The sequence below is a fragment of the Palaemon carinicauda genome, chromosome 7 (assembly GCF_036898095.1).
Source record: "Palaemon carinicauda isolate YSFRI2023 chromosome 7, ASM3689809v2, whole genome shotgun sequence".
Lineage (NCBI taxonomy): Eukaryota > Metazoa > Arthropoda > Malacostraca > Decapoda > Palaemonidae > Palaemon > Palaemon carinicauda.
The window spans coordinates 10,714,466-10,729,961 of NC_090731.1; the positions used below are offsets into that span (position 1 = coordinate 10,714,466).

The following is a 15,496-nucleotide window of genomic DNA, read 5'->3' on the forward strand; positions in this document are numbered from 1 at the left end:
TAGATCTTTAGCTTGATTGCCATTTTCTTATCGCATACTACTCCTGCTACCTCCCTCCACTTCTCCCAGGTTGCGTTTATCCTATTTTCAACTTCCGCCTCACATCATCACTCCTGATTTACACAGTAGTAAATCCCAAATATCTAAAATGATCCTGTTTTATGACAGAGCCTCTACTTTCAAGTATGGCTATCTTGTCCTTATCTTCCTCCGTACTGCTCACCATAACCTCCATTCTATACACGTTTACCATCAACCCATCCTTCACTAAAGTCTCTTGCTACTCTACAACCCTTCTCTGTAAGTCTTCCTCATTTTCAGCAATATCACCAAATCATTTGCATATAGCAACTCCAACAACTCTTCATTTCTGATCTCTTCACTAACCACGTCCATGACCAGCACAAATAAAAACGAACTTAATGCTGACCCCTCGTGTAATCCAACTATAATTTCAAAGGTTTCTGTCTCCCCAACTGCTGTTATTACTTTTGTCTTTTCCCTGGGACTTTCATATTCCTCTTGCACCAAAACATCATTCCTCTTGGTATTCTATCTTAAGCCTCTAGTCCACTGTCCCTCTCCTAATGAACCCATACTGCGGTTTCACAATCTTTACAATCTCTCTCAACATTAGGTATTAACAAATGTTGATCCTATGAATATGGGCAATAAAGAATGTCAATGAGAATATTATAGAGATATAGTTTACATTATAAGTTATTATATTTCAGACCTTTATATTTTCTTATGCTTTTCAGGCTATTCAGCAACCAAGATGTCGACTATCGTCAGATACTTCCACGGCCTATGCCGATTCCACCTCCCATCCTTCCCCCTACTGTTCCCCCAACTTTTGGTGGAAAAGACCAAGATGAACGAACTTCTGGTAGCAGGGATGTTGTCAATAGAGATCCATTGGCTTGTATAAGCTCTCCTGATAATCACGACCTCAATATAGCTTGTATTAAAGGAGACATGGGTCCTCCAGATTCAATGAATACCCCTTCACGAAATGCAGAAGGTCGTATGAGGAAACCAAGTTTCAACAGCCCACATGCAGCCTCCTGGGAAAAATTCAGAGAAAAGAACCCCGAGTTTAAGGAGTACATGCGTCAAGCTAGCATAGCTGGTGGGTATTTATGGAGGTTTCATGTTTAATTTTAATTAGTTTGGTCTTTCTTCTATTAAAGCATTTAACATTTTGAGATAAAGATTTTTTCCAATTATATTTGATTACTAACCCTCTTTGGGATAGGGATAAATTTTGTTGGAAGTTTTGAAGATGTTTGCAGGGTTGTGTTTAAAGATTCATAATTGAATCTTTATGATATATTTTCAAATGGATTTCATGTGGGAAGAAATGTTTGTGTACCATTTGTTTTTGTGTGATCTATTTATTTTAAGCAAGCTTTAACATTTCATTAAAAGATAATACAGACTGGTGAATGAAATTGGAGTCTGTAGATATATCTTGCTATTGCGTATCTAATATTGTATGCCACGGCACCCTTTACAATGAGTCTTGCGTGACTCAGTTTTGATGCTACTTGAAATTTTTTTCAGTATTCCACATGTCAAAGTTCCATTGCTTTCCAATCTTTACTATCTATCGCATGTCTAGACCATCTCAATCTTTGAGATCAACACAATGGACAATTCATATCATATTTGATTGTATTTTATTTTATATAGTTTTGTGGTGGGAAGTACTGTAGAACATTCCATTTTATTAGGTAAGGCATTTTGTTTCATTGATATTATATCTGTGGGGACAAATATTGTAAAAGCAGCCAAAGTAGTTTGTGATTATATTTTAAGTTGGAATTTGTAAACCTTTACGAAAGCAAGATTTTTGTAGTCCGTAGACTTGTAATATGATTATTGCCATAAAAGGGACCACATCATTTTCCTTAATCTGTATAAAAATGGCCTTACACTTGTATGTCACAAATGCATTATAATCTTATTTAAACATATGGTCAGATTTGAGTTTTGCTGGCATATTTTTAGGTTTCTGTAAATATATAGTTCATTTTGTTTGCTTCAAGTTTCCGCAGAGAAGGTAGGGATTACTGTAATTTGTGATTTCATTGTTGATTCTAATCATAATTATTAATTTTTTCCAGAGTCTGAAAAAAGTATATCCCAGGAAGCTGAGGAACTGGAAATGAGTGAAGCCGAGGAGCATGGTTTTCCTTTAGGAATTAGAGATATAAATTTTCCTTTCAAGCCAGAAAAGAAGCGACCCTCTGCTGGTTAGTGCTGTACTTGAATATATTACAGTTGCCTGTGAATATTCAGTTTTTTTATGTAGTAGGTGGATATAATTAGAGAAGATTAAAAGGCCAGAACCTACTTTAGTAAAAGAGGACAAGTTGCACAGCTCAGGTTGCAAAGGATGAGCTTATTAAAGTCCTTACACCTCTACCAGGCCCAAGTCATGATCTTCATTACAATATTTCTATCTGTTTGATTGATTTATTAATTGTAATAATTAATAATTGTATCATGTAGCACTATTTTCCTTATCTAGTTTTTCCTTGTTCTTTATTAATTTTACTTTGCTTTTGTGAACAGTATTTTTAATTGGTCTACAATTCTTGAAATTCACACCTTTAAAGTCTAGGTACAGTAATTCTTTTCAGTGATTCAATTGTTCTTTCTTATTTTATTCTTCCACTTGACAGATGACTATATCCATGATTTTTAATTATATATCTAAGAAAGAGTCAGTTTTTTTTAATCAAACACTTAACTTCGTCTATCAACAGAAAAATGAAAGGTATGGGAATATTTATTAACTAGTTTTTATGCACCACCATCTTAGTAAATAACATGTAAGACTGCATCACAAATATAAGATTACATCATACTTTTTGTCATCTTTCATGGGGTACTTTAGTACTTTCGAGAGAGGAGATACCTCAGCATAGTAAAGAAATCAGTTCTTTAACACCAACTACTGGAGAGCATTAAGTTATATAGCACCAAATACAGACTAGCCAATATTACACAAGGGCTCGAGCATAGTTCTCAGTTCAGTCTCGGCTTATGCTCCCCTGTTATGTAACCGAGTATTCTTTGCTGTATTTGGTCTAAATGCTTTCAATGTCTTTTTGAGTAAGGTGCAGTGACACTTATATTAGAATGAATGCAGCGTAACTCAAAGTACATTAAAGTACAGTACAGTCTTGATTTCATACTACAATGACTTTTTGATGTGATTGAATAAATACCCAAAAATATAACTTCTGTATAGTACAGTACAGTATTGTATATGTCGGTCTTCCTGCAAATAAAAATCAATTTTTGCTAATGATAAGGACTGACAGTATTTTAGAAACATGACTTTTTATATTTGTTAAGGACTTCTAACTGTAACTTCTAACTCTGTAAGTGGGAACACTAACGTAAAGTGTTTTTGTTGTTGATGATGGTGCATTTAATGGTGAAAGCATGACTGTTTGTGTTTGTTAGTGATTGTTTTAGATGATAAGTCTCATCTTAGATAGAGGCATGATAGTGATACAGTCCATTTTTGCTTTCAGAAGGGAGACGTCAAATCTACGATGATGAAACAGAAGATATGGAGTACCCAACGAGAGTGGAAACTGCAAGGGAGAATTACCAGGTTAGCTAGAATAATTTTATTTTTCAATTGCAAATTTTCTAATTGGGTATTATGAATTGTAGTTAATTAGCTATAATGTAAAAGTATTTTGCTAGGTAACCTTGTTCTCCATTTATCATTAATCTATTGTTGTGACCTTTTATGAAGTGTTCTATTATTGAATAATATTGAGTAATAATTTTTGTAATAATCCAGGTAATATTGAATCAAGCAGAAGATCAGAGAAAGCGAGGAGAGATTAACATGGCTCAGTATAACCAAATGCTTACCACAGTTGTTACATTGATGGAACAAGATAAAATCCAACAAGCACGTGATCGCGACAGACATCTTATGAGAACACCACAACCTCAAATGCCTGGTAAGTGCAAAATTATGGCTCATTTTTCCTTTGCCTACCCATACACCGAATAGTGTGGCCTATGCTTTACAAATTCTTTCCTCGTATACCTGACAACCCTAAGATAGCCAAAAACTCTTCATGCAAGGGGTTAACTGCTGCACTGTACTTGTTTATGGGGTTATTTTCCTCTTGGTAAGGGTAGAAGAAACTCTTTAGCTATGATAAGCTCCTCTTCTAGGAGGACACTCCAAATTTAAACTATAGTTCACTAGTCTTGGATAGTACCATAGCCTCTGTACCATGATCTTGGCATGTCTTGGGTTAGAGTTCTCTTGCTTAAGGTTACATTTCCTTTCCTCTCTGGGCTATTTTTCCCCGTTGAAGCCTTTGGCTTTATAGCATCGTGCTTCTCCAACTAGGATTGTAGCTTAGCTAGAAATAATAGTGATACTGTACTGCATTCAGTTTTTCTTTTTAAATGAGGCTAAGCAAAAAAGCTTTAAATATGTGCATGTTAGGAGGCATGAATACCAAACTTAAAGAATGGTAAACTTTTAAAAGTTTGTCATTGAATGTAGAGTGATCAGTATTTCAGAAATAGTTAAGAGGCTTTATAATTCCCCATCTGAGAAACCAATGCATAAAAGTAATGAAAAAATTCTACAGTTAAAATATGCTTAGATAGTATATTATTGAAATTATCCTGAAGTAAATATCTCGAATGTAATGTGATTAAAATGTATCCGTAAATTATTTATGTTACAGGCATATAACTTTTAATTAGATAAGTGATATTTGAGGAGTCGCATAGAAATTTAGGATTATATTTTGGCTTATATTGTTTCTTTGAATATTCTACAGTAGGGTCCCGAATTATGCGAGAATTTGGTCGATCAATGACCTCGTATTAATGGAAAATCGCATATTTCGAAACACACCTAACAGAAATAATTCCATTGGGGCCATGGCAACCAGCAACTTGCCTATTCAAACGTGTTTATTACCCATTTCCAATACTTTCTATGTACTATACTGCATCTTTTTTATAATATGAAATTGTTCTTGTAAATAAATCAAACATTTAATATGCTTTAAAGTTCTAATAACTTGAAAAAAGGTTAAAATCAAAACCAGGATGGGTGTAAACACCATACATTTCCCGTTATAACACGACCCAAAATACAGACAAATTTTAATGTTTGTCATGTCTATTGTATAAGATAACTGGTGAATAGCAAAACCATCACTCTGTAGACTATCTTTTGTTGTATCATTGAAAATCCAGAATTATCAAAATAAAGGCGATTTTATATCATGCATTTCCTAAACACGCCAAAAAGCACAATAAAAAACGACAACCAATGTTTTGTTTACGTTTATCTCTGATCATAACGAAGAAACAGACACATTTACACATCTGTGTATAGGTTAGTATTTGCATCGACAGCAATCTTACCAAGTATTGATCATATGTTGATTTTGCTATTACCAATGTTCTACTTAATTTTTCTTAGAACTTCCAAATAAATGAAATGAATGCCATTCATATAATATTATGTTTTTCTTTATGATGCCGCCTGAAACGGAAACCTTCCATTCGTTTACTGAACGCTCCATCTTCTATCATAATAAACAAACGTAGGCATTAAACACGCATGATCAAAGTGATAAATAATGATATTAAAAGCTTTTAGTAAATATGTTATTACAATTATTATTTACCATATTTATATAAATTCCTACATACGTAGCAAAGCAGGAAAACTATTTTTTTCTTTTTGCGTTTAATCAACAATAACAAACTTCCACTAATGACAGAATGATAATTTACGATAATTCTAAACTGGTACTAAAGATGATTGTCCATTCCATATCCAAAATACTTTTCCTAACTTTAGTTATAAGTCAACTTGTACCCACTTAAATTATGAAACCATCTATAGAAAAGTAAGAGAAGAAGCAAGTACTAGGCCGATTTTTAAAGTTATCGAACAATTAAGTTGCCGCTATAACGTTCGATGTGACAGAGATGGTGCGAGATTAGAGAAAGTAAGGAAAATTGAATTATGATAGATTTTCAATATAACAAACTTTGTGAAGCAACAAAGATTTCATTTGTTAGAGAGAGAGAGAGAGAGAGAGAGAGAGAGAGAGAGAGAGAGAGAGAGTGTGTGTGTTTTAAATGTACTAAACAAAAAATATGATAGGTTATAACACATTGGTGCTTATGTAATATCAACTGTATAGATGTTTTGAATAAGTTAAGAAATGGTATAAACAATACTTTGTTATTGTATTCGTATGCGCCTATTCTTGAGACCGGCAGCTAGACGTCAGCTGATCTGATCACAGCCAAAAGTAAAACAAAAAGAAGTCAACAATACTCGATTTTTAAAACACATCCGAAATTTAAAATCAAAAGTAAACGCTTTCTTAATGTGCAATTAACTATTTAACGAGTAGCAATTTTCTAGAATAAAATGATGTTTCCCAAAAAATAGTGGTTTGCTGAAGAAATCGGATGCCGTATTTTAAGCTACGACTGAAATGGATGTATACACGGTATAACTCTTTCGTTTTGTATTTGATTGACACTTTAAGAAAACTGATTTTGGTTTCTTCATCTAATTGTAAGTATTGTATAACACGAGAGAGAGAGAATCAGCTGTTGTAATCGAATGCCGTGTTTTTGTTTCGTGAGGAATTGATCGCCAGAACTAACACTAGTCATGTTAATTTCATTCTTAAAATCAGGTTGCCATATGTGAACTAAGGTTTTATTTCTTAGAGAGAGAGAGAGAGAGAGAGAGAGAGAGAGAGAGAGAGAGAGAGAGAGAGAGAGAGAGAGATTTTTTTTAATAATTATACCGTGTATTCTACAAAACCAATCTTTGCAAGTCAAATGTATACTGTTTAAAATATGACAAAATATTGCCGACTTGTTAACGAAGTTTAGGCTATTCACTGCTGATAAACGAACCCAGTCTACTCGTGAAAACCTTGAACGCCCGAAGGGAAAAATAAAGCTTTAATATATACTGTACTAAACAAAAATAATGCTTTAATATACCATCATTAACACTACCATTAAAATTATCGAAAGGTTGGAGAAAGATAAAGATTGCCGAGAACATAACCACAATTCTGTTTACATTTTGTCAGCTGGACTCGCACAGTTAACAGTTGATTTCATTGTTGATGTGGAATTTTATCCTTAAATAGGCATTTTATTATGAAATTATGTTAATCAGATGTAATGTTAATATTGTTTTGTAACATTTATTTTTAATCACCGTATTTAGGGTTACCAATAGACTTAAAAAGACAATATATTTGATACGTTTTGTAGTCCTTGACTAGCAGACTTTGAACAGCTTCGCAGATACAGAAAATATATTTTTGGAAAATAGCGATCGCATAAAAGGTGAATCGTATAATTCGAACATGTATAATTCGGGACCCTACTCTATTTATTTGTTAAGGAGTGATTGTAAAGTAATCAACTCTGGTTTTGCTATAATTTGCATGATGTTACTGCTTTTCGTTTAATCTGCAACAATCAGTTGAAATATATTTGTGCCTTAGTGCTTTGGCCATGTGCAGTTGAACACAGGAATTCCTATTACACCTCGCTTTGAGGAAGGGTAATCGGTCATACTCTTTAGGGGGGTGGGAAGTAACATAATAGATAGTGTAGGGAGAGATGGCAAAGTGGTTGGCGGTTCAACACACAGGAACTCGCCCGCAGTAAAGGTGTGGCAGGGTAGACTTCCTCAGAGCGAGGTCTGCCAGGAATTATTGTGTCCAACATGGGCCTCTAATTTATACAAATTTGTCCTAAATACAGTATTTAGAATATTCGGTATTTTAGGTATGTTCTGATTTATGATTATTTTATCCTTACTGTTACTAACATTTGCTTTTAATAGCTATGTAAATGTAGCAACATAATTTATAATTAATAAGTTATGCTTTTGACAGGTTCTGAAGATGAGCCAGGAGCTGATGATCCAGGTGATCCATTTGTCCCGTCAAGTATTCCTTCCAGTGGACCTGGTAGACCACCAAGTAACTCTGCAGTTCCTGTTCCTGTTACTAGTGGTGGACCCCCAGTTCCTATTTCAGGAACTGTTGGTGGACATCCTAGTGTTATGCCCCCACACCCTGGACTCCAAGTTGGACCTCCCCCTGGTAGTCATCCTAATGGACCTCCAGTTGGACACCCTGGACTACCAATCCCTAGGCCTGGTGGACCTCAGGGTGGGCTTAGACCTGGTCCTGGGGGACCAGGAGGTCCTGGAGGTGTTGGCCGAGGTCATCCAGGTGACAATGTTGGTCGAGGTGGTCGTGGAGGCTTTGTGAGAAATGATATGCCTATGGGCCCGAGAGGGGCAATGATGGGGGGAAGGGGTGGTGGTAATGGCAGAGGAGGACCAATTCCAGACAATGAAGAAGGCTGGGGACGAGGTGGAAGAGGAAGAGGTAGAAGAGGGAGGGGGTATGCGAAAGGTGGTCGAGGTTGGGCTCAAGGAGAGATGCTGGAGGATGAATGGATTGGTGAGCCAGAACTCCCTTTCCTCCCGGATGATTATTTACAGAGTGTTGACAGAGACAATGTGACAAGGAAGATTGAGATCGACGGAGTGAAACGTGAAGTGCGCACTTATGGACAAACAGCTGTGGTATTCATGGAGTGGGATGATCCTCGTATTCTTACATTTGGTGATGGGCAAGTTACTGTGGTATTTGATGGAGGACAGTATCGAATGAATCTTCGTATTGGAGAAGACTACAAGGAATTTACATATGTTGGAAAGAAACATCGTGTAAGATTGGGTCCTCCATCACAAGAAATATTACTAGATGACATTGGCTACCATTGTCTTATTGGGGGTGATCCAGTCACAGTTCATTTTGATGGTGCCCCCCACACCATAGCCTTGGAAGGTAAACCTCCAAATGTTAATATAGGACCAATCAGGAATACAGAATTTGTGGCAGGGATGATACAGTTAGTAATTCAAGCCACAAAGTTTGTGTCACTCTTTTTAGATGCAAGGCCACAGAGATTTAGTATTGATGGGAGAGCTTTTGTCATTAAGTTTGTGGATGCCCTTAAATGTGTTACAATTAACAATCAGAAATTTCCTGTTGAGTTTGGAGGATTGCCCATTAGTATTTGTGTCCGAGGCTTTAGACGCTTTCTCAGTTTTGGCCATTTACCTCATGGTATTATCCCTGGTCAAGTTGCCATCAGAGGTATGGAAGGAGAACCCCCAAGTGTACAGAGAGTTCCAGATGTATCTGTGAGTGCACCACCCATGCTTCCACCAGGGCAAATACCACAGCCATTTGATAGGCTTCCTCAGGGTTCTCCGGTGTCAATACCCATTATTCGGCCTCAGGGACCAGTTCCACAGGGACCAGTACCACAGGGACCAGTGCCACCAGGGCCAGCTCCACGTGGTCCACCTATACAAAGACCAGTTATACTTGGTCCTCCTCAACCACCCACTCTGAAAGACCCAACACATAAAGGCTCTCCTAGTCATCCGGGCTCATTTTTGCCAGTACTGCTTCCACCAACTACAGTGCCTGGTCCTGTCCCAGGACCCATTCCACCACCACCTCAAGATGTACAGGTCCCTACTTCACAAGGACTTGTACAAAATACACCAGTCACTTTGGAGCAGTCAGCTCCTCCACCTCAAGCAAATCCCCCAGTGACCCTTCAGGGTCCACCTCCTGTGCCCCCACTATTTCATTTTATCAACCAACCACCTCCTCCCATTCCTGGGTCGTTGGGGCCTCAAGCTAGTCATGGCTCATATACTACCACTGAATTGCCTCCAAGTATTAACAAACCTCCCCCTCCTCCTGTAACAGCTATACCACTAGATTCTCTTCTGGCTAATTTGAAACGGTTAGGAATGATTGGTACTGATTCAGGTAACAAGGACAAAGAAGAAAAGAAAAAGCAAGAGGAGGAAGAGGAAGAAAAAGAAAGAGAAGCAGATGAAAATATACCTATTTCGATGATGTTTCGTTTGGAAAATCTGCGAAAGTAAGTATTATGCATTTCCCCAAAGTTTTTATGCCAGGAGGGTTTCAGAAATCAGTATCTTATGAAGGTATATTTGTTATAAAGCAACCTTATTGCATTGCATAATGTTCGGTGATTGAGGAATGAAGGCAAAAACCTCATCTGAGATTTTATCTGTCAAGATGCCATTTTAACAAGGGAAATGTTTTTTTATAAGCTTTTGCTCTCTCAGATATATGTATGTTATTGCTGTAATTAGTTGCCATACAAAATTCTATAGTTTTGATATAAATTTTAATTCAGTGAACATTCTTAGATTCAAAGAGATTTGCTTTTCCTAAGAAACTTCCATGATGTATTTGTTTTTAGTTCCCAACCTGTTTTTATACAGTGAAACTCGGTAAATTTATGCTATGTTAGGCACGTAAGTTAAAGATTTTCAATATAATAAATTGATCTTTTACAGACGCAGGAAGTGGGTTATAGAATCCGTTTATAGGGGCATGCAGTGTTCATCCTGTGGTCTGAGATATCCCCCAGAACAGACAGTTCAGTACTCTCATCATCTTGATTGGCACTTTAGGAAAAACAAGAAACAGCAGGAATCCACCAAGAAGGCCAATACACGGAAATTCTATTTCTCTATTGATGATTGGTTGCAGTATGAAGAGATAGAAGATCTTGAAGAGAGAGGTACCTAAATTTCCTTTCAAAGTTTTATCGGTGACTTTTGCTTTCAGTATTTTTGCCAAGAAATTTTATCAAGTTTTCAAAAGCAAAATACACACAAGGTTCAATCTATTTTATCCAGTGGGTTTAAGGGCCTAAAACCACCATACATATCTTGAAATACTGTCAAAGAGTAAGCTATCAAAGCCATTGTTTTGAAGTCCTTTCTTAACAAAACTGAGATTTTATGCTGTTGTTTATTTTTTGTTATTCTGTGCAGAGTTAAGCTTCATACTTCTTTTCCTTTCACTTATCAAGATGGGTACCTTATATGTTGGGTGTTGGGTTATGTGTGCCATTAGTGTGTTTTAAAGAAGCTAGCAAACTGAAATTAGACATATTTAGTAGATAACTAGTAATCTTAACATTATATCGTACTGTATTATATTAAGGGGTTTACAATATGTGATATTATTTTCTCTACAGTACCGAGCATGTTTGAGAACGAAATTGCTGAGGAAATGATGGCCAGCGAGGAGGAAGTGCCAAGTGTGCCTGTAACCAGTGGCTGTGTTCCAGAGGGCAGCAGTTACTCCCTTGAGGTGTGTCCAACGTGTCACGATAAATTCCCATGCTTCTTCCACCAGGAGACAGAAGAATGGAGATATCGAAATGCTGTGCAAGTTGATGGGTTGAATTATCATCCTTCTTGTCACCAGGATAATCTAAGGGTGAGTTTACGCTTTTGTATGTGTCATTTTTTTTTTTCTTTTTCTTTTTTTTTTTTCTTTTTTTTTATATTAAATTAACCTGTTACTCTGCGTTTGGGAAATATACTTGCTGACATATTGTTGTTACTCTACCTTGCTGGGATAATTATCTTGTGTATTATGTATGTTACTAAAGATTGAAGTGCCTCTCGTACCAAGTTCAGCCATCTGTTGGCAAATCTAAAAGACCAGCCATCTGTTGGCAAATCTAAAAGACCAGCTAAGCCCTCATTTCAACCTCATTTATGGGAAGTTGCTGGGAGCTTTGCTGCAATAAATGGAGTTAATGTTTTAGGTACTACTATACTATGATATCTACCACCTATTTTCTGCTATAGTTAGATAGCTACCATCCTATTTTTATCAACTAACTGTTAGCATTATGAAATATGATAAAAATCATTATGCATTTATTATAAAAAGATGGTAGTAAAAACAAGTTTGAACTAAGTGATTAATTAGATAATTAAAATAATGCCAAAACACTAGCCCACATGATGGCGTGCACAGCACACCCATGTACCACCTGCCAGAACAGAAAAGCAGTAAAAATAATGTTGAATCAGGAATGAGACGAGCCAAGGCCAAGCAAAAGCCAGATTAAACTAAGTGATTATTTCAGTAATTAGAATAATGCCAAAATACTACCTAATGCATGTAGCAATACACGGTAGGTTGCAAACATTCCGGTAGATCTCGTACTATAATAGCACTTTTTTTCTTTTTCTTTAATAATTAGTATAGCTGTTCGTATATGTGAATGCATCTCTCTGTAATTTATTGCATTTTATTTAATGGGTGTGGTTGGTGTTTTTTGCTTGCAGTGGGGTTTGTAGGCCATACTAGAGTTTTTATCATATCCCTTCATCTCCTACTTTATTACATTTGTTCATTTGGTTTTATTCATTCCCCTTAGTTCTTAATTGTTAGAAAGAAAAGAGCAGCCTTGCTTGGAAATGTAGCGGTTATTGATAGAATTAATAAATCTTTTCCAATGGAGCTCTACCACTTTTAAATCACTTACTGTGTTAGGAATTGTTAAATTTAGATTTTATAGTACAAAAGTTTATGTAATTTTTATTTGTTCATTATTTACTTTTCTCTGTATAATTATACTGTATATTCCTTTACTTCAGTTGTGATTTGATGTTAATGATTAACAAGTTTTAACTTTGCTATATTGCTGATGCTTGAACTAATATATGGGTTTCTTCCACTGCTTTCTCTGGTGACAATATAGGAGGTAAGATTTTTTACCCTTACTCCTTTACATTTATTTTTCCCAAATTCAAGTTCAGATGTTACAAGTGTTTATTTTAGATCTTTAAATTTGCTGCAAAGAAATCCATGAGATATGTAAAAAAAAACTAACTTTTAGAAACTAAATTAAGTCACTTTTGTAGTCACTAACATTTGATCAAATACCCTTTAGGCTGAGGAAGCAGCAAAGTTAGAAGCAGAGAAAGAATTGGCAGAAAAAGAAGTAGCTGAAAAAGAAAAAGCCGAAAAAGAAAAAGCCGAAAAAGAAAAAGCCGAAAAAGAAAAAGCCGAAGAAGAATCTGATGAAAAAGAACCAGCGGAAAAAGAGACGGCTGAAAAAGAAGGGTCTGAAGAGGAGAAAGTGGAGGGAGGCAGTGGATTGGAGGATGCTGGAGTGCCGGTTGTGGCTGAGAAGGAGAAAGAAACCAGTGAAACTCCGAATTCCAAAGAGGCGGATGCTGACACTCAAAAGTTAGATGAAACTGATACTCCCAAGGAATCTCAAGATTCAGGTAAGAAGGAATGGTTTTATATTTATTTTTTTTTTAAATTAAAGTAATTTATGTATGATTACCTTGTCTTGAAGTCTTCATAGTTGTTCATGAGCATATTCAGATCTGTATGGTGGAAGGTTTACTGTTGTCAGTGGCAGGAACTTGAACAACATTTTTCCTTCCTCATACCAGCAAATTAGAATTTATTTCCGTGTGGCAGTATACACTAAGAACGCCCTTTTGAGCCCTTTTATTACCAGATATGCAAATGTTTCTTCATTGGTTTCTATTTTGCATTGTTAATGTATGAATAAACAATAGGAGAGCTTTGTCTTGTGACAAGTTAACATTTTCCAGCAAATATGTTCATTTTGCTATATTTCTTACTAATCATTTTTCTTTATAGTAACAGCCAAATTGGATGACATGTCATTAGCCTCACAGCTACCAATTCGTATAAAAGAGGAACCTATGGATGTTGACGACACTGATGTTCCTGTCAGTACTCCAGTAAGTATATTACTATTTACTAAGAAGACTTAAGCTGTTATGATTTTTACTTAGCCACTTGATATAGTTTATGTTATTCGTCATATCACTATCCAAACTATAGGTAGCATTATAATTTCTCATTGATTTACATTTATGATTATCCATAGCACCACCAGAAGTAGTTCTCAGTTCTGCTTTGTCAGTGACATTATCAAATAACAGAGATCCACTACATAAGAAGTTAGGCTCTTATAGGTTATTTGTTAGTCCGTTCCTTGTATGTTCATATTCTCGTAATGAAAATATATTTGTAAGATTTGAGTTACCTTATTACACAGATTGATCATACATCGTATTGTAATCACCAACAGTTGGTGACAGATTACTGAAAGGATGACTCTATATTAATATGACCAAAAATCAACGTATGAACTGAGAGCTTAAACTACCAATCAGACTAATCTATTCACAAACTTTAAATTTTCCCTTTTTAACTGGGTAGAGTTACAGCTGGATGGATATAAATTTTTGCAAGTGTTACTGGGTTTTGATGTGTCTATTAAAGAGTTCAAAATGCAATTTTAATAAAAGTATATGCATGTATTTTATATGACTTGGGACAGAAAGTAAGAACGTTGAATGTGTTATGCATGAAAACGATGATTTTTTTTATTTTTTTACTGTACAAGGAAACATGACAATTTCATTTGAGATGTATTAACAGTGCTGTTGTTTTATAAGATCTAAATTAAAATTTTTTGAGTTAATGAATGAGTTTATGAAATGAGGGCAGGCAGATGCTACTGTACTGCGGTACTCCTTACAAGAGTGCAGCTAACTATTTTAACATGTGGAGTTGGTATTATAATATTGCAAACAAAATCTAGGTATTTTAACATGGAACAATAATTTGTTTTTGCAGATCTTGCCACCTAATATTGTCATTAAAAAGGAAGTGAAAAAGGAACCGATTGAGGAAGATGAGGACGAGTTGTGTGTTCGCATCCCAGAAGAGGAAGATGAAAGTAATCTGATATTACCTGAGGTTTGTTCTATAAAAGTTATTTTCGTAAAGGTATTTTTTTATGCATTCAATAGTGCCCTTTGTTTACAGAGTACCATCAGGACAGTCAGTGTTGTAGTACAGAATAATTTTACAATCATAGGTATTACCACAGTTATTAACCCTTTTACCCCCAGGCTATTTGGAAATTTCCAACCCTTAACCCCCAAGGGTTATTTTTTTTTCAAGCACATTTTGCAGTATATTTTTTTTAAATTGCTCTAACAGCCTTAATTTTCGTCATAGAGAGGTCAGGTTGGATGAGTTTTGTGAAACGTACCTGTTCGTCCTTTGTGGGTAAAAGGGTTAAGAACTCTTTCATAACAGCTGAAATTATATTGAAAATAAGGTGTGGTTATCTATAATTACGTGCAGTATACTTTATAGAGAATAAGTTAAAAACCTAAATGTAGATAGAATTTATGAATGTTGAAGAGTAAGGAAAGAACATTATTGTATTATAATTACTATAAAAATTATTCATTATAGACTTAACTTATTATATGGACAAAAAGAAAAATATATGAGTGCATCAATAAATCATATATGGTTGTTAAAGTTTATATATGATGTGCTGGGAGGTTATGAGAGCCATGAAGAGGATGAAAGCTAATTATGTTTAGGACCGTCATAAAAAGTATCGGTTAAGAGTGGTTGGAGGACAAATCATTTGAACACTAACAAGAATATGTGGAAAGCGTAGACAGTTGGAGAAGGGGGAAAAAAAG

General features: G+C 35.6%; 1 protein-coding gene across 6 annotated transcripts in view; it reads left to right on the forward strand.

Moving 5' to 3' along the window:
• LOC137643832 (pre-mRNA cleavage complex 2 protein Pcf11-like) overlaps positions 1 to 15,496 on the forward strand; it is a 69,796-nt gene that overhangs the window by 48,533 nt on the left and 5,767 nt on the right. For 4 of the 6 annotated variants that reach the window (XM_068376546.1, XM_068376547.1, XM_068376548.1 and 1 more), the window contains 10 exons: positions 762 to 1,132; positions 2,130 to 2,258; positions 3,552 to 3,634; positions 3,830 to 3,995; positions 7,959 to 10,041; positions 10,487 to 10,713; positions 11,176 to 11,421; positions 12,890 to 13,231; positions 13,620 to 13,723; positions 14,628 to 14,750. In XM_068376546.1, the coding sequence (XP_068232647.1) occupies positions 762 to 1,132; positions 2,130 to 2,258; positions 3,552 to 3,634; positions 3,830 to 3,995; positions 7,959 to 10,041; positions 10,487 to 10,713; positions 11,176 to 11,421; positions 12,890 to 13,231; positions 13,620 to 13,723; positions 14,628 to 14,750 (3,874 nt within the window). The remainder of the gene's footprint in view (positions 1 to 761; positions 1,133 to 2,129; positions 2,259 to 3,551; positions 3,635 to 3,829; positions 3,996 to 7,958; positions 10,042 to 10,486; positions 10,714 to 11,175; positions 11,422 to 12,889; positions 13,232 to 13,619; positions 13,724 to 14,627; positions 14,751 to 15,496) is intronic. The other 2 variants (XM_068376545.1, XM_068376543.1) reach the window with 1 other exon arrangement.